The sequence below is a fragment of the Thamnophis sirtalis genome, unplaced genomic scaffold, assembly GCF_051295495.1.
Source record: "Thamnophis sirtalis isolate CommonGarterSnake01/CBP01778 unplaced genomic scaffold, rThaSir2_p1.2 scaffold_1, whole genome shotgun sequence".
NCBI lineage: Eukaryota > Metazoa > Chordata > Lepidosauria > Squamata > Natricidae > Thamnophis > Thamnophis sirtalis.
Window position 1 is genome coordinate 105,084,700 of NW_028261381.1, and position 19,581 is coordinate 105,104,280.

The 19,581-nt window shown below is 39.4% G+C and overlaps 1 protein-coding gene across 10 annotated transcripts in view; it reads left to right on the forward strand.

Annotated features, from left to right (window-relative positions):
* DGKZ (diacylglycerol kinase zeta) overlaps positions 1-19,581 on the forward strand; it is a 151,836-nt gene that overhangs the window by 127,609 nt on the left and 4,646 nt on the right. For 7 of the 10 annotated variants that reach the window (XM_087720182.1, XM_087720189.1, XM_087720213.1 and 4 more), the window contains 11 exons: positions 1,217-1,317; positions 1,719-1,798; positions 4,725-4,769; positions 5,057-5,126; positions 9,471-9,511; positions 10,683-10,861; positions 11,586-11,617; positions 13,340-13,383; positions 15,324-15,444; positions 16,466-16,502; positions 17,719-17,818. In XM_087720182.1, the coding sequence (XP_087576308.1) occupies positions 1,217-1,317; positions 1,719-1,798; positions 4,725-4,769; positions 5,057-5,126; positions 9,471-9,511; positions 10,683-10,861; positions 11,586-11,617; positions 13,340-13,383; positions 15,324-15,444; positions 16,466-16,502; positions 17,719-17,818 (850 nt within the window). Of the gene's footprint in view, positions 1-1,216; positions 1,318-1,718; positions 1,799-4,724; positions 4,770-5,056; positions 5,127-9,470; positions 9,512-10,682; positions 10,889-11,585; positions 11,618-13,339; positions 13,384-15,323; positions 15,445-16,465; positions 16,503-17,718; positions 17,819-19,581 lie in introns of those variants that run through there. The other 3 variants (XM_087720204.1, XM_087720171.1, XR_015697340.1) reach the window with 2 other exon arrangements.

The window sequence follows — 19,581 nt, forward strand, 5'->3', positions numbered from 1 at the left end:
CAATTTCTGTTGGATTTCGATCACATCCCAAACTCTAAATCTCAATGTCAGGGAAGGCTATAAGGCTATAAGACAGTTTTATAGCGCTCTGAAATTTTAGGCAATTATTTTAAATTCAATTTGAGTATTCATTACTTTATTTTAAATAGGTTCTTACGGCACATTGGAACACATTATTAGGTGAAGGCTGTATATGACATTATGAAATCAAAGAGAATTACGTTAGTATAAAAGGTTCAGTAACTATCCTCTACTTAACCCATTAAATCCCCACAAAAATTGTAGGCAAACCCAATGTTCTCCTCAGAGACCTTTATTTGAAAAATTCAAAGTTATTTCAGATTCCTAGTAATCAAATCAAAGAAATGTTAAGGAAGGGATGTTATATGTTACAAATAGGTTTCTGATGATTGCCCTACTATCAGAATAATTTGGGGAATGTACAGTGATTTTACTAATTCACTGATATTGATTATTACATATTTTGGGAAATGTTAGCACAGGGGTCCCGAACGCCCAATCCATGTACCAGCACCAGGCTGTGGCATGCCAGAAACTGGGCCGCACAAACAAGCAAAGCCCCATCCGCCAGATTCAGGCAGTACATAAAACCACACCCCCTCCGGTCTGCAGAAAAACCTCTCTCCACAGAACCAGTCCCTGGTGCCCAAAAGGTTGGGGGCCGTTATGTTAGCAGCAGCTTTCTTGGGATGGATGAGCTATGCCATATATACCTTCAAAAGTGTAGGTCTGGGAAAAATAAACATTTATATCTCTTTAAGCAATACTTCCTATTATCTGGAGGTCAAATATACCGTAGCTTGCATTCTCCTGCTCCCCATTTGAAATGACAGTAATAGATTGTCAATATTACTCTTCCTTTTTAGCCTTATCCCAGTAGATACAAATGTACACAGCTCTATTGCCTATCTGCAATAGATAGGCAGTAGAGCTTATCTTGTCCAGGATAATTTTTCTTCAGTAGCTATCAAACATTTCTCTCAGGGTGGAACTACATGTACAACATGCAGCTGTTGAGCATGCTTGTTCACAACTAAGAGAAGTTTGTAGAAATGTGACACGTTGAAATTATTGCTATTGTTAGAAAATATTACCTGTCATGTTCTCAATCAGTAGCATCGCCTCCTTTTTTTTCCCCACACAATAATGTTATCCTCCCTAATTTTTCAAACATATATGCTTCCCTTTTTTTTAGTCAACAACCAGTTCCAGAACGGTTAAGAATCCGTGTAAGCCGAATTGGCATGCATGACTATGAGGCACTTCATTATGACAAGGAGAAACTCAAAGAAGCTTGTAAGTAATTGGGGTATTTGTTTAAATAGAAAGGCCAAGCACCCTACAGGAACATCTGGAATTTGCAACTGTTTATTTATTATTGTACCCACCTTCTCTTAATGTCTGGCAAGTGACCAATGTTAAAATAAGACCGCTTTTGGCCATTGTGATGCATTGTAATAAAGATAAATATTAAAAAGGCCTTGCATCAGAATGTGAGGAATGGCACACTTTTAGAAAAAGCATTTAGTCCACAATGAAAATCTCTGAAAATTTTCCCACATAGAGAACTTTTTTCCCTCAGAAGTGCTGATGAGTTAGCAATTTCTCAGGGGTTTATAAACCAAAGTGAAATACTTGGCATACTGAGCAATGTGTTTAGCAGACATAAGTAATTGCATTTTTAACATTTTTTACAGCCGTGCCTTTAGGAATTATTGTGGTTCCAGGAGACAGTGATTTGGAATTCTGCCGGACCCACATTGAAAGGCTTCAAGAGGTGAGTTGCCAGAAAATATATTGTAAAGGAAAAGTGCAGTCTTGCTGCACTTATGACTGGTCAGACAGCATACCTCAGTCATACACTTACTTCAGTAGTTATCTGTACTTCTATGATGATAATGATTTTTCTTGTTTTGAAGTTAAAAGCAGATAATACATAAGGAGATATTCTTGTTCCCAGTTCACTGCACATAGAGGAAAAAGAAAGAGGGTTATTTTTGTTTAAATTCAGAATTCTTCCTCACACGCTCTGGCAAAGAATTCAGGCTGAGCTGTAAAAATACCATTTGTATAAAGGAAATATGTGGACAAAACAAGGGAGTAAACAAATCCAAATGGGGTCACTGATTTCTGAGGGAGGCATGGCAAACTGAAAATACCTTTGGAATAACAGAGCTGAACACCACGATAGAAATGAAAAAAACCATTGAAAGGCTTCAAGAGGGGAGTAGACCAGTTTTTCAAAACCTCCCCAGACAAGGAGAGGGCAAGAGATCACTCACATGTGTACCAGGTGGCAGCTCCTTACAAGGAGACCACAGAACAGTGATTTTTTAAAAAAATATAAGGGAAAATACAAATGACAACCAAGAGAAAGACCTGGAAAATGTTCTCTTACTGGATCTACAAAAGAAACTTGTTAAATCCTTGAAGAAGTATGTGCAATGAAATAAAGAATTGAAGAGAAATAGAATCCTTTGAATGGATTCAAGAATAAAATTGTCAGAATTAAATGGGGGAATTTAAAGTTGGTTTATTTGTTCAAAGTTAAAATAAGATATTTATTTGCAAAGTTTTGGCAACCCTTTTGCTGTCACCAACATTGAACAGTTGATATTTATATGCATTTGCTTATACATTAGGGATGAAATATGGGATGAAGAGATAAATACCTGTAACCTTATAGGGAGCTGACGTTGTCTATATTGTAGTAAAAGTTGAAACTTCTTTTGTATTTTTCTTTTCCTTATTTTATCCTTGTAATTTTCATTCTTTGTTATTATTTTCTTCTTTTAAGTTTAGTTTGTATTGGTTTTACAATAGATAACTATTGTGATCAAAATCCTTAATAAGAATTATATGTAAAGAAATAAATCCAGCTAGAGTAGGCAGCATAATAATTTAATCCATCTGAACTACCCAAAGAGTTTAATTGATAGGAGATATGTAAATATCCATAATTAAGAAACAGATAATCTAGATTATAATCCTGTTATAATCTAGAGAACTAACTACTCATTTAATGTCCTCAAAGAAACATTCCAAATGAAGTTGTAATCCTACTTGATTTGCGAGATAGAGACAAATGCTTTCCACAATGATTTCATTCTCAAATCTAGAGAGAACTTCAGTTAGGAGAGATTTCTAAATGTTAATTTCTTCTTTATTCTGCCTTAATCTGAAAAAACCCATCATAGACCTGCCTTTATGTCTAAGAGAAGCTTGAATTTAAAATGAGAAAATATTTACAAGCAATATTCCTCTTTCACCAGAACCATCCTGCTGTTTTCCTCCTTCAGCTTACAGTTTGAATGTGATAGAGCCTCCCTTTCTAGAAAGAGCAGCTTTCTCTTACTTGGTGGCTTCAAGTAATTTTCCTATCCGCCTAGACTAATTGCCATTCATCTGGGACATTAAGTTTGAGAAGGTTCCTCTTGAAACTAGATTTATAGAAAAATATATAATAAAATGGGTATTTGTTTACTTCTAACCCCTCTCCTTTCTGCTCTCTCTCTCTTACATTCTGGATTCATTCTTTGTCTAGTAGTTATCAACTAGGTCAATGATGGTGAACCTATGGCACATAGAGCCCTCTCTGTGGGCATATGCGCCATCGCCAGCTGGTCTTCCCAGGCACCGGAGCACTGGAAAACGCCCCAAAAACAGGCCATTTTCAGGCCATTTTTTCGGGCCAAAAACAGCCCTGAAAATGGCCTGAAAAATAGCCCCAAAATGGCCTGAAAACAGCCAAAACCAGGCCGGTGTGCATGTGCACACCCGCCAGCTGGTCTTCGAGCTTCTGGCACTCTCACGTGCACATGCACGCGCGTTCCGGTTTGGGCACTCGATGCCAAAAGGGTTCACCATCACTGAACTAGGTAATGAAGAATGCAAATGTTTAGGCTTAAAAGGTACCTGAAACTTTACATCTCTCAGTTTCTTGAGATAGTTGGGACTATTGTAGAAAGGAAGAGTTACGAAATTGGTTCATTTAGTGGCAACATATGATAGAAGCTGTGATAGTGTGGTCCTTGAATTACTGGGGTGGTATTTTTGAGCATTTTGAGTTCTACTGTCAGTTCCTGTCTTCAAAGTCTCCTTATGATTTGAGGCACTTGATCCACAGAGGCTTATCATAGGTATGACCTACACCTGCAAATGTCAGTGAGAGCTTGGGGAGGGGGGATGCTGTCAACATTTCAGAAGTGTTTTGCATTGCTTCCTTTGCGCTGAAAGGATGTGACTCAGTGGTGGGTTGCAGGTGGTACGCCCCAGTACAGGCGTACAGGAGCCTGCCCGTAGCATGGGGTACTGTTCCAGTATGGTGCTCTGGAGGGCCCACCCACCCGCCTTCGCTCCTTACCTGTCGTTTAAAGCCTTTGCTGCTTCCGCGCATGCGCATGGCACATACAGCACCTGCGCGATGCTCCGCCAAGCAGCTGGAGCGTTGCAGAGGTGTCGCTGGCAGGTAAGACGCATGCGCGCACCATGCACATTCATGTGGAGGAAGCCTGGCCCCGTTGCAACCGCCATCACTGGTGTGACTGGTTCAAAGTCACCCAGCTGGTTTTGTGCTTAAGGTAGGACTAGAACTCAAAAGTCTCCCAGTTTCTAATTTGGCAGCTTAACCACTACACAAAACTGGATCTCTAATGAAGCTCTTCATTACTGTCATGGTAACTCAGCTCCTTCCCTTTCCACAGGACTTCCCTTCTTGCACTTCCACTATTCAGAATCTATTTCCTCAGGTTTGTATCTTTTTCTCTCTTACCTGTGAGTCCTTTTTTCCTTCTGTTGCTTCCATGTGGTATGATTAACTTGCATCAGTATCTGTTCAGTGGCATTTGGGGCATGTTTGTTGAGCTGTAAAACTTTATGCTCTAGTATGTATGCTAGTACTATTTCTTAACGTACATGCACTGAGTCTACCTGGGTTATATAGATAGGACAAAGAAAACGGAAGAGACAGTAAGCCTAGATGAAATAGGAACATAGGCAATTGGGTTTTTTTTATTGTTCATTTATTTTGATCCAGGAGGGAGATGGAGCCAAACCAAAGATATTGTCATGCCAGAAGCTCTCCCCCAAATGGTGCTTCCTAGACTGTGAGTACATATGACTGTGGTTATCCGTAAACTTTAGAATCAATATGTGGGAACTGTTGCATCAAAGATTTCCCATGTCACCACCTTGGGAAAGTCTTGCTACTAACATTGGCGCTGTGGTAGAAAATGTTTCTATAATAGGATTTCTTTCACATGGAAATTAATAGCACCTTTGGAAATTTCTTTTGTTCTTCGTTGCCTTCCCTGTCCATTTTTTGGCTATTCTTGAGTACACAAGAGCTAGAAGGACCTCTTTAGAATTTAATGCAGGAATCACTGAAACATTTGAGTTGGACGGGGCCATTTAGTTATTGAATACAATACTGCCTGGGATGATTTAATTTTTGATTATTGCAGGAGTATTAAGTGCAATACTCCTGCAAGAATCAAAAATAAATCATCCGAGGCAAACATCTGGAACTGAATTTTTAAAGGGAAGCCTTTCTGATGTTTTTTTTTTAACCTGATAACTCAATCTTTCTTTCTGTAACTTAAATTCCTCATTCCATGTCCTAAACTCTGGAATGAGAGAAAGCTGGTTTTGACTTCCATGTGATGTCCTATCATATATCCTCCATTGCCTGGTCTTAAGGTTAAATCTAACCACATTTTCAATCTGTTTCTTGTCTTCTGATCATTGATCATCTTTATTATCCTCTCTGAATCTGAACTGATCCAGTTTCTCTGAAATGTCCTTAATGAACTAAACTCAGTACTTGAAATAAAGTAAAACCAAAACAGAATAATTATGTCACATGACTTGGGAATTAATTTCTGTTTGATCAGACTAAAACTGCCTTGGTTGTTTTTTACAGAAACGTCACCATGCCCTTTTTTAATGTCTTGTTTTTGTGTTTTTTATTTTTAAAAAATGGAGTTTTGTATTTTAAGTTTATTTGAATAAAGATAAAAAGAGGAAAAAAGCTAACAGCAGTCATTATACAACAGTGTTCTTTTACAATATAAATATCGGGGTCCATTTAGATGGATTTAGATGGATTAAAATTAAGATGGATAAGAAGACTTTTTGTGTTTCAGAAAAATAGGACCTTGGCTTCAAGAAAATGTCTTGAACAAGCTTCACTTTCATCCAATTGCAGAACTTTTTTGACTTATCCAAAATTTTAGGGACAAACTCCCATTGGCATCTGTTACCAATTTTAGGTATAAACTCCCATTGGCATCCGTTGCCATTTGTCCCTGTTGGATGGAATGATGATGCCTAAGTTAGATTTACTCCTTGGCCAGCAGATGGCTCTACAGGAAAAGGCTGAGGAAGCTAAAGCAGTTTCATCACAACTTAGCTAAGGATTCATGCAAACAGTGAATACCAATGAATCTGCTGCAATTGAAATTTACCTTTTGTGCATCAAATTCAATTATAGGTTTTTTGGGGGTTGGGGGGAGTAACAAGAGAAGTAATAACAATTGATTTCATTATTTTTCCCCCCTCGCTGGGCCTGTGACCCAACCAGCTGTGTTTTGCAAACCTTCCCAAGTGCTCCGCAGGGCAGCAAAAACTTGTTTACAAACACACTTTTGTTCCAACTTCTTTCCCAGCTGCAATTTGCCCCCTACCTGAAGGCCTTCCTAAAGCTTTCAGCTGTACTTTTCACTTTTAGTAGCACGCTTCAGCTCTTTTTAAGGTTTTAGTTTAAGCAAGACTCTGAGACTCTCCCACAGGCTCAGACAATAGGAGCTTTTGTCCCCCTGAAGCAAAGCCAGAGTAAGTTCCCAAACACACAGGGAGCAGCTTGCATGATCTTTGGAGTCTGTTGATGTAGCACATCCCTCCGGGCCTCCCTTCAGTAAGGTTATAGTAGGCAATTGGAACAAAGCTCTTAAGAGATCTAATAGAGGAGGACAACATGAGAGACAGTGAGATTTAACCAGGATAGATAGTGGAGAGTGCAGAAAGTAAAAACGGGCAGGCCACAATCAAGACTGAGGAGGACACTGGGAGAGATTCATGCCACTGCAGGTTCTTTTTATATAATGCTGGTAGATTGAACTTTATTCTGCATTCTTCCTTTTAATCAAGGTATGTAAGAGAGAAAGAAAAAGTTAATTCATCTGCTTCCCTCCTGATTCCATTTGTTTGTGTGTTTTTCATACTTGTTAACTGCCTATCTCCCTTCATCCTTTTTCTCTGGGTTTTTAAAATCTTTTCTCTATTTCTACTCCCTCAAGGAACTGTAGGATACTAATGTTCTATTGGTGTCAGTTATTAGTCTCTTGTTCACTCAATCCATCCCTTATTCACAAAGAATAGAGAAAATGGTTCTTCCAAATGTACATCATCGTGTAATCTTGTTCCCAAATAAAGAGATGAAATCACCAACCCTGATGCTCAACATACAGGCACATGGACACATTTGATTATGGGATCCCAGTGAGAAAAGGCCATCTCTTTTGTGCCCCTATCTGAGGATCCTGTTCCCAGATATTGTTGCTGCAGATTATTTTCTCTTTTTCTGCCAGTTTCCCAGCAGCATGTTCCAAACAGAGGGAAATGTGTCAATGGAAAAAAGCTGGAGTGGTATTCAAGGGCAACACAGGCTCATTAAAATGGTTGAATTACTGGCCTTCATCAACAGCTCTGCGACTGTAAATCTCTCCCCGGGACAGGATAAACGAGGCTCTTTCACTCTTCTAATCTGCTCTGGCTTGTGTCATGAGCTCCCCTCCCTTCCCCATCACTTCTGCTCTATTCCCAAAGAGAATTCCCCAGTCTTCCTAGGGTCCAGCCATAGCAACCTCCCCTTGGCCACGGCATTCTGAAAATCCAATAGAGGTAAGGGAAGTCCACAAAATTTAGTCACCTGGGCTGTACTTCCCCGTAGTTCCTAGCTGAATGCTCTCTTATGCCTGGAGCCTTGGTACAGTGCAAAACAAGAGGATTAGTGATTCTGATCTGTTGGGTGTGAGTGCTTCCCCTCCACTTCCATACAGCTCAGCCACTTACTCCTGGCTTTTGGATGCATTGGAGGTTCAACATATCAGAAGGGCCACAAACTGGGAAGCTGGGTACCTCTATATTTTCTTTATAACTGAGCCATGCCTTTTGAGTAAGGCAGCAAATTCCCCTGTTGTTGGAAGGCAGAAGACAGCTTTCTAACATGTTGCTGAAGCAATATCAGTAAAGGAATTGTGTTAGTATCATGGCTTGTATCCTATCTTCTTGCTAATCTACCTTAGCTTTTGAGGATAAGTGAAATGAGTCAGGAATCTTCTGGAAAAAATTGAAAAATTGTTAAGACAGCAGAAAATTATTCACCTAGTTGCAGTCATATTCCAAAAGCCTATACAAAAAAGCATGAAATGCTTGCCTGAGTTCCCTTACATCATCCTAACTGGGAGGGGTCTGTGTATGCATCTGCTGATCTTGATGGAGAATAACATGGTATGATAAAGCATTTAGGAGCAGCTGGTTCTTACTTTATTCCTCATGGAAATTTTTATGTCACTTAAGCTGTCAAAGATGGGAGTACCTCCTGCTAACATGAATCCCTGGCACTCAATGGATTTTATTTAATTTGAATTATTCTTTCATTGATTAGCAGATAGTGATGATAATAACCTATCAGTTTAAATGTCAAGATATGAAAGTGACTTTTAACAATATATTCAGTGCGTCATGCACATGTGTCACACCGAGTAGACTTTGAAATGAATGAGGTTTTGTCAAAACTCACCATACTCAGCATACACAAACATGTATCAAGGAAAAGGAAAGCACATTTTAATGAAGCTGATTTTTTTATTTGTACTCAAGCATGACTAAAAATAAGAGAATAATTTAATCTGCTTACCTTAATGCAGTAAATCATGTTTTATCAAAGCGGCTAACATTGCCAAGGCTATGTCAGGCTTATTGTATTCAGCATTCAATTATGGAATACAGCCTTGGGCTCAGAATTCAACATCTTCCAATTGTCCCTTTGGAAAGGCAAATTCCAGGGCTTGCAGCTACACAGATAAATTGGGAAATAGGTAGACAATGTCAGTTAAATTACTGAGAAAATAAATGAAAGCACTTAATGAAAGCACGTAAGAGCCAAGGTGGCGCAGTGGTTAAAAGCAGCACTGCAGGCTACTGCTAGATCAGCAGGTCAGCGGTTCAAATCTCACCGGCTCAGGGTTGACTCAGCCTTCCATCCTTCCGAGGTGGGTAAAATGAGGACCCAGATTGTTGGGGGCAATATGCTGACTCTCTGTAAACCGCTTAGAGAGGCCTGAAAGGCCTATGAAGCGGTATATAAGTCTACTGCTATTGCTATAACTGCTATTAATTACTTGCTGGGATTCTGTATAAATACTAAGTAACATGTATTTCTTTTACAGCAACCACAGCAGATCGTTTTTATAGAATAGACCGTGCCCAGGTGAGCTTTACTTTGTTTTGCAAAGACAGTGGACAATGAGCTTCTCCAATAAATAAAAAAATAAAAAGTATATTTTCATGCCTTTTATGGAAAAACATGATTTTGGGCATGCATGTTGGTTTTTATTTGTTTTTTAAATATTCAGTACTACAGGACTAAATGAATGAATTCTTTTTCAGAAATAGTTACTATCTCAAGCTAAATATTTTTCTGTTTATTTTTGATGTATATGTGTATGTATGTGTGTGTGTGTGTATGTATGTATGTATACATACATACATACATATATATATATATATATACACACACACACATACATACACACATACACATACACACATATATATATATAAAGTCACAACCCCTGGTATGCCCAAATATGGGAGGAAGTTCACTGCTTCCATTCTCTGTCCATCGGCTCGTCATAAGAGACCATCCAGATAGAAACCCAATATTTTTACTGTTGCCTTTGTTACATTTGTGTTGTATTTGTGCTGATAAATAAATAAAGGGAGACTAGTATAGATCTATTTCAAGCTATTTAGCTCTCATTAGCTAGCCATACCCTTACTGGGATTATACAGCACAGGTTCTAATCCCAGTAAGGGTATGGCTAGCTGATGAGAGCTAAATAGCTTGAAATAGATCTATATTAGTCTCCCTTTATTTATTTATCAGCACAAATACAACACACACACACACACACACACACACACACACACACATATATAAGGGATGTGGTGGCTCAGTGGCTAAGACACTGAGCTTGTCGATCAGAAAGGTCAGCAGTTCAACGGTTTGAATCCCCGTTACTTGTCCCAGCTTCTGCCAACCTAGTAATTCAAAATGCAAGTAGAAAAATAGGGACCACCTTTGGTGGGAGATAACAGCATTCCATGCGCCTTCGGCGTTTAGTAATGCCGGCCACATTATCACGGAGAATGTCTTCACACAGCACCGGCTCTTCAGCTTTGAAACTGAGATGAGCACCGCCCCCTAGAGTCGGGAATGACTAGCACATATTTGTGAAGGGGACCTTTACCTATATAGAAAAAAACAATTGCAGTGGTTTGCCGCATATTATCAAATGATATTGATTGAGGTCCTCACTAGTTAATAATGGTAGAAAAAATAATTCTGTCCCTAAAATTATTTATCTGTATATTTCCAGGAACATCTTAATTATGTAACAGAAATCTCCCAGGATGAGTTGTTTGTGTTAGACCCAGAACTGGTGCGCACTCAAACAGTGGGCACATCTGCCATGCCTGATCTTGTTGATGTTCCCTCAACACCTACAAAGCAACACCTTCCTCTCCCAATTTCACCACCATCTACACCAGTCTCCAGGTGAGGCTGTCTGCTTGGGGATTAGAGGTAAGAAAGACCAGGCTAGGTTAAGGGAAGGACCCCAAGGAAAAATAGATTAATACAAAATAGGAAATGAATCTTTGAATTGGGATAGGAGGGCTTATTTGCCAGCTTCATTAAAAATTCCAGACCATGAAATCAACTCCACAGGATGGCTCCAACAACTTCTATTGAGATTGACTGTACTAACAGCATTTTGCAAGTCTGTTGCGCTGTTCCTCCTCTTCCTCTTCCTCATTCTTGTAGTTCAGTGAATAAAGTTCAGGAAGTGTCAGCCTGAGCCAGTTCCAAAGGTTATCTAAATGTTCTGGACTTTAAAAAGTACATTAGTGCCTTTTACCTGGGCAACAACACCTGTGCCAAGGTCATATTCCTTACTCTCTATACCCACAGCCTCAGTAATTGAAATATTGGATAGTCTGTTTTAATTTTAACAGAATGGCATAGTGGTTCAAACTGGGTGAACAAGCCAGGATGAGAGGATGTGAATTCCTAAAAACTTCATGGATCAGCTACTTACTTTAAATGACTTAATTCCTTAAATAGCACGAATCAGAATTACTAATCTGTAGGAACACCAAAATCTTCCTATTCTGTATCTTTGATCCTAGGCAAATAGAATAGGAATTCTTATGGAAGGGAGGGATTTGAATAGAAAGGACTTGTTTTTTAGCTTTTAATCTTTCTTGTTTTGTTCTTCCAGCTCAGCAGTGGACAGCAGCCAGACCCTTAAAGGTGAGACCTTTAGTTCACTTTATTTCCTTGCAGTATAATTTGTTTCTAACTTTTTTTAGCATAACAGATACAAACCTGGGAGTGAGAAGCATCAGTGCTGTGTCCAGTTATATTTATCTGAATATTCACGCTTAGGGAAAGAAATTTGATCATCGGTGTACTTGCTCTTGAAGGTGAAATCTCACATTGGGAACATGTCCAGATTTGGAAAGTGTTTTAGTGTTTTAGTACAGCTTGCAGTGGAGTTTTACTTTTAGCATCTGTAGGTGATGTTTAGATAAAAGAGCATTACAGAACTACAAGCAGGGGCCAGACTAGAGCACTATGCAATGTGTTCTAATGCAGGAAAATTAAAGTTTTATTCATCCCTCCTACAATAGGAATGTAAAGTGGCTGGATCCCTACTTGGGGAATTCTGCTTGGATAATTGTTTTGAAGGCAAGAAGCATTGGCTTTGCATACTGCTTTCCTCAACTCACAACATTTGGGGAAAAAATGTCACAGCGACCAAAAGTTAATCTTAACACCTGTAGCAGCATGGGAGGAAAAAGAAAACAGAATATGTCTATAAAAATGAGTAGCTAAGAGCAGTGAAGTGTAAATAGTGAAGCCCTTGGTGCTCTCTTGGTTGTTTTGTTTATAGACATTCCATTATAGGTAGCATCATCAGTGCTAGTGAATGTGGGGTTTATGTACAGTAACTTTTACCAGTTCAGTGTTGGTGGGGCTGCTGTTTTCTCCCCCTTATTTCAAGTAGAAAACAATACCCTAGTCAAGGAACCATCATTACCACTGTAGTTGTGTAATAAACAGGATCTGCAAGCAAACAAACAAGCTCAGAGAGCACCAAGGACTCCACAGTTCAAGCCATCATCTTCTATTGAAATGTAAACAATAGAACATTTACTCAGGAAATGGTGAATTTGAATAAATTATCTTGCCTCCACAGCAACATATATTTTGCATCTAAATTTTGGGAGCCTTATCTCTTCTGGGCAGACTGATGGAGCTTACATTCCATGTCAGAAAAGTTTACATGCATAAAACCAAATTTTGTTGATTATTTTTAACATGTAAATTGGGATTCGCATCACTTTCTTTTCCTGCTGTGAGCAAGTCCTCTGTCCTATAGTTTTCCATAGGAAAGAAGCTCCCATTCACTTAATTGGGAGCTTTTTACACATATACACACACACACATATACATATACATATGTGTGTGCATACAAACATATGTATATGTATACATACATACATACATACATACATACATTCATTCATTCATTCATTCATTCATTCATACAGAATAGTGAGGGATCCAATTACGAATCTCACAAAAGAAAAAAACCTATGCCTTTTCTCTCCCTTTTCACACTAGGATTCTATTATTACTTCTGAATGAGAGTAAAATCGCAGGCTTCCCCCTCCTGATTAAAAGCTCTAGAAGTTTTGGGTTGCAACTTGTCTGATATTGATGGAAGTAAGAGTTATCCTAATGAACATAGCAGTACACAAAAGTCCCAAGCAATTTTAGGAGGTTCTCTGGGTAATTATCTCTTGTGTTCATTAACCAGTTTCTATCCCTAAGCAGAATTATTGTCAGCCTCCCCTTCCCACCCCGCTGACTCCAGTTGCTGTTTCTTTGGTATTTGCCTTCCTCACATGTCTTGCCATCTTTTTGTCAACTACTTCATTTTGCAGTCTGCTGTCTCTTCTTTTACAGATGATGCTTTGATAGATGCTGCCAAGAATAACGATTTCTCCAAGGTAACAGCTCTGTTGGGCAAAAATCAAGGTGCAATGTTGAGAAGAATATGCCACAGCAAGATCATCCATAGTGGTTTTATTTAGGGTTGTATGTAAGAGTTTTATTTGCGTTACTTCTCAATCTCTTCCCAATCTCTTAGTGGGGCCACTTGACTTGTTGATTTCAGCTTGTTTGTTATCCTTCACCTGCAGTGCAGACTTCCTTTAAACCAGGTGGCCCTTTCATCCAGTGAATACCGCATAGGCTCACTGAGGGCCTCCTGTTTCTGTCAGAGCTGTATTGTGACACCTAGAAGGTATGAAGAGAATTGCGATTAATTTTCCAGTAAAGGTATTTAGACAAGTTACAACTTAACACTTTCAGTTAGGATGACAGACGTCTAAGAACTCGAATGAATTCCAGTTGTATGGATCCATCATACCCGTCCAGTATTCATTTGCAGTACAATTAAGAGTGTCAGAACACAGCATTTTCTACTTTATGTGTGGATGGGTATGTTTTCGTGTTAGTTTTGACTCCTGGCAACTTCATGGACAAGTCCCTACAACATTCTTGGCAAGATTTTGGAACTGCTTTGCCATTTCCTGCTTCCTAGGGCCAAGCAAGGGTGTTGATCCAAGGTCATTCAACAAGTTTTGTGTTTAAGGCAAGGCTAGAACTAACAGTCTCTTGGTTTCTAGCCTGTTGCCTTAACCGCTAGACCAAGCTACTTCAGCAGTGCTAGCTAACTAACTAATCCTGCTGAATTCAGATGAAAATCCTAATTCCTGCTCCTTGTCCATAATGATCTCTGCTAGAAATATGTTGGATGTCCTCTTTGTATCTATTTTTTCAGAATTCAGGGCAATTTGGCAGAGTGTTTTATATTCGGTGTCAGTAGTAGCTGTAGTACAGCCTTTATTACATTGTCTTACAGGGAGATTTAGGATGTGTTCCTCGAGCCAACTATAAATTAAGACAGTGCTTGCTTCAACAAAGAGAAATAAAAGCCCATCAGATTATTCCATTAATGTCTCTTAATAGTGTTCATATCCTCTAAGAAGATAGAGGATAAGAAGACAGGAAGAATTGTGATGAAACTGAGTAATTACTATTTATAAAGCATTAACACTTTGGACCCTTGTAATGTATGAGCAGGCTGTTCAGTTCAGCACTTGTGTGAACTTCCCTGCTTTTTATGCTCTGCAACAATATTTTTCACATTCCATTTTGGCAATATTCTTTTTATTGATCACAATAGGGCTTTGTAGTTCTGGTGCATCAGGATCAATCCTCTTATGATTGGACTTGCATACTACCTTATTTCAGGGTGAAGTAGGTTAGATAATGTGTGGTTTGATGTGTTACAGGATGGCAGCTGTTATCTTAGCGTGGTATATAACTAAGGCATTTCATCATAATATTGTTCATTTTTTGGTCCTAGCATAGTATGTGAAAGAAAATTGTTTTTAGTTAACTGAGATTTAGCAACCAGTGAATAGAGCAGAAGAGACCTGGCCATTTAACTCTCTTGGATGATAAAGCAATGCCTTTGATGTGGATGATGTAGCACCTGGTTAAGTCCACCTGCCAGATGTCCCTCACTGTTACCAGCACAGAAATAGGATTTGGCTGCAAATTTACTCTTTTATGTGAAACAGTGAATGCAGAGAAGAACACTGTCTCACAGATTCTCTAAATATATCAGATCAGCTGCCTCTGATTACATCCAGTAATACTTTCTTTTGAATGGGAGACTAAAACATCCTTTTGCTGGAAAGGCCTTTTTAATTGCTTCTGGCTCATACCACAATCCAAGTGATTAACTGTTAACTTCTTTTTCCAGTGATCTTCTTTTGTTGCTGCTTGTTTTAAACTTTTGCGTAAATTGCTTTGATTGAGGCTTACCTCAATAATGTCTGTATTGTGGCTGATTTCAAGTGATTCTGTGTCGCTCTAGTTCAAAGAATTGCACCGGGCTGGCAAAGACTTGATGATGCGTGATCCCACAGGTCAAACTGTCCTTCACCATGCTGTCAAATCAGGGAGCAAGGAGATTGTGAAATATATAATTGAAAACGGTAAGTCAGGTCAGCAAAATGGATGACCTTCTCAGCTGTGATTGTTCTAATCCAGTGTTTCTCAACCTTGGCGACTTTAAGTCCTGTGGACTTCAACTCCCAGAATCCTGGGGGATTCTGGGAGTTGAAGTCCACAGGACTTAAAGTCGCCAAGGTTGGGAAACATTGTTCTAATCAGTCATCAGTGTAATAAACTAATCAACAAGAGCAATAGATTTAAACATACTCTTTTTATTTTGGATTCTCACTATGTTGTATGGCTGGGGTAATGCTATCCTGACTTCAGCCTTGAGAGAATGTTGTTACAGATATTTTTCTAACATTAATTGAGGCTTGCCACTTTGAAGCTGGTTTCCTGCCCAGTCACGAAACCCTTGTCTATCAGAAAGCCAAATAATAATGTCACTGCCCAGTTATCCGTAGATTTATCCGGTGCTCTTCACTATTCCAGTTGACTGATATCTTTTTCTCTGAGGAGATAGGCAAACAAAGCAGCTTTCTGGTATTCTTGTTTGCTGAGAGAATCAGTGAACCTGTGTAAATCAATATGGCAATATGACAACCATAGATTTTGTGGAAAGAGCCAGTCTAGTAATTAAAGCACCAGGCTAGAAACCAGGAAACGGTGCATTCTGGTCCTGCCTTAGGCACAAAAGCCAGATGGATGACTGGGGCAGTCAATCTCTCTCAGCCCAAGTCATCTGACTAGGTTGTTCTTGTGGGGAAAGTAGAAGGAAAAAAGATTATTAGGTATGTTGAGTTACTTATAAAAAAATAGCAAAGGTGCGATATAACTAAATAAATAAGTAGAAAATATAAAACAGATATAGAATATATTAAGTATTAGAAGATGAATATAATGCATTTTACAGAATGGTTTCAGTATTTATGAGAAATGTTAATTCCACTTTAATGTGGAAAGAAAATAGATTCTCCATCTATAGTAGAAGGGGGAAATAGTGGCATGGATCATATCATGCAGATTGATCTTCTTTTCTCTCTCTCTCTTTCTCTAATCCAGCTCCTGCAGAGATTTTGGATGTGGCAGAAGAAGAAAAGTAAGTCCATTCTATGTTATGGTGGCAGAAAATCATAAGGGAACTTGTATAGTGGGGTTTTTTTTTCAGTTGACCCAGTTCTTTATATATGGGTGCATGTGTATTTATGTATTCATCTGTTCATTCATTTATTCATTCAAATTTGTATGGCCACCAGGGGTGGGTTCTGGCAGCTGCTACTCCCGGTTTGATCAGGCTCACGCCGCGCACACATGTGCACTACAAAAAAAATAGCACATGGGCAGAAGCAAAAAATGAGATGGTGGCGCCATCGGCGGCGCTGGCAGAACCGGTTCAGGGGCGTGGCAGACCTGGTCGCTGCTGGTTCCAGCGACCCAGGTCACCAAATTACTACCACTTCAGCCAAACCAGTAGGAACCCACCACTGATGGCCACCCATGCAATATTTGACTCTAGACTAGGGATCACCAACCTTGGCAACTTTAAGACTTGTGGACTTCAACTCCCAGAATTCCTAAGCCAGCTTTACTTTGCTCTGCTTTGCTGGCTGAGGAATTCTAGGAGTTGAAGTCCACAAGTCTTTAAAGTTGCCAAGGTTGGAGACCCCTGCTCTAGACAGTCTTGTATGTGGGGAAGGATAGTTCAACCTTGCAGTCTGTCCTTTGGGATCATGGCTTTGACAGCTGTCATACTTAATAGGTTGTGTTGTAAGCATAAATATGTCTAAAAAAAAAATCAGTAGAAGGTTACTCTTTTTCCTTATCCCTGTCCTCTAAAATCCCAGCTTTCTCTGCTGCTTAGTATTGACTTTGAAAGAGGATTTGTGACTGTGGATTTTCCTGCCAGCAGCTCTACTTGTAGAAAAGGTGGGCAGCCTGCAGGTCATCAGAGAATTCTGGTGCAAGAGAATTATAGAAGAACTTCAGTAGACCAGAAATCTCCAGTCATAACTTTATTTCTTAATGCCACATTCACCCTCAAGTTGCTATTTTCTCCAAATAGCTTTTTTAAAAAAAAGCTAAGTCTGACTTGCTAGGGAGGACTTTCCCTCTTTGTTGTCTGTCCTTCAGCCTTTCTTCCTAGCTGATGTAAGAACTGATCCCCATGTTTTACGAAGGCCATGCAAACATTAACATACAAGAACCTGGTTCCAGCCAGGGCTTTGTTGGACCTTTATGTATTGTTTATCTTTGGAACATAGCAGAGGAGGGTACGTACTTTTGATCCCAGTTCTCCATTTTTATTTTCCTGTTAGTGGCGAGACGAGTTTGCATCAGGCTGCAGCCCTTCGTCAGCGGACCATCTGCCATTACATTGTGGAGGCTGGCGCTTCACTGATGAAAACAGATGTGCAGGTAAGAATTTCTTCTCCCCAATGGAGCCTTGAACATGAAGTGGAGTGAAATTTCTGTGTTCTGTTTCTGAGTTCAGAATCAAAAGCAATCTTTTTATGTAGCAGAGTAGTGTATCCACAAGAAAGGATAGCTCAGGTGACTTCCTATCCCGCTATTTAATTAATTTTTCAGGCTAGCGAATTATAAATGTGCCGCTAACACACTGTTAGCGACACTTGAGAATTGTGTTAAATATATAAACCAGGTTCTCCCTCCCCCTCCCCCCGCCCAAAAAAGTCAGAACTGGAATTCATATCAGATGAGAATTCTGGAAGCTGTAAATCCCGTCTCCACTTGGGAGTTATACCAGATTGAGTAGATCAAATGGATCTTGAAAAGGTGCTGGCCAGGAAGGAAATGAATTATACTCAGTAGGAAAAGTAGACCGTGTATTAGATAAAGATAGATTTGGTAGTGAGTGGTCTGTTTCATTTAAGATAACAGCTTGGCAAATGGTTTTGTCTGATCTCTTAAGCTGCCCATGTTGCAGAGGGTTTCTTCTCTAAATAGTAAATGCGGAATATCTCATTCCACCTTTTCCTTTTCCTAACTTTGTTGTAAAATTGCCTCACTGTAACTTTTTCTGACCCCAAGCTGTTGCTAAAAATTTAATTACTTTTAATATCAGATAGCTGCAGAATCTTCAAATATAGAGATCCACGGCCATAGCTCTATTTTAATACCTAAGGCAAGGGACTTAAAGAAATAACTGAAGATCTTCTTTGGCACTGAGACTCCTAGTGGCTGACCTATCATATATATTTTCTGATGAATTGTCTATGCAATTCATAGTTGTGATTTGAAGCTGAATAGTAGTCATACCCAATGAAAACACATTGTGTCTCTTTTTTTGCAAAGTTTCTTGGGATTCATGAATTCATTTAGCTAGAATAGATCCTAATGGACTATAAAAGCATGGGAGCATGTCAAGCAAGCAACGAAATCTTTCACCAATTGCATGTAGATTTTTGTAGACAGTTCTGAGAGCTCCTTGAACCTCTAACCTTTCATCAGTGACATGGACATCATAAAGTGACAGTTGCTGGAGTTGGAATTGGAATGGCCAACCATTTTAAACAGAAAATGGTCCATGTGAGATTGCACTATGACAATATGAAACAGTTGCCAAGCGGTTGAATTTGGTCACATGATTATGGGGAGGTCATAATTATGCAAAACAGTCATAAGTCACATTTTTCAGTCACTAAACAAACTGTTATAGTCGAAGATTACCTGTAGAAGACTTTCAAGGTCCCTTCTAACTCTTACTCTGTAAATTCGGTAAATAAGGGGAGGGAAGTGAAGCTAAGAACTTATCTCTCTATCTCATCTACAGCTATAGCTACATTGTATAGCTACATCTATCTGTGGCTGCTTGTAAAGGAGGCATGTCTGTACCCCAGTATACTCCACTGAGTATAACTAGCCATTATTTCTGAAAATCATTTTGATTAATTGGATTCCTTCCTCCTTCCTTCCTTCCTTCCTTCCTTCCTTCCTTCCTTCCTTCCTTCCTTCCTTCCTTCCTTCCTCTCTCCCTCCCTCCCTCCCTCGCTTGCTTTCTGCTAGGAGGTGAGGGTCACAGTGGGAGACTTGTTCTTTCCCACTTTCAGTACAGGAGGCAGCTAGCCAGTTTTCCTTGGCCTTTCTCAGCAGCGTGTTTATTCAGTGCTGGTGAAGTGTGGGGGTTGTGAATGAGTGGGAGGGAGAGTTTGTGCTATGGG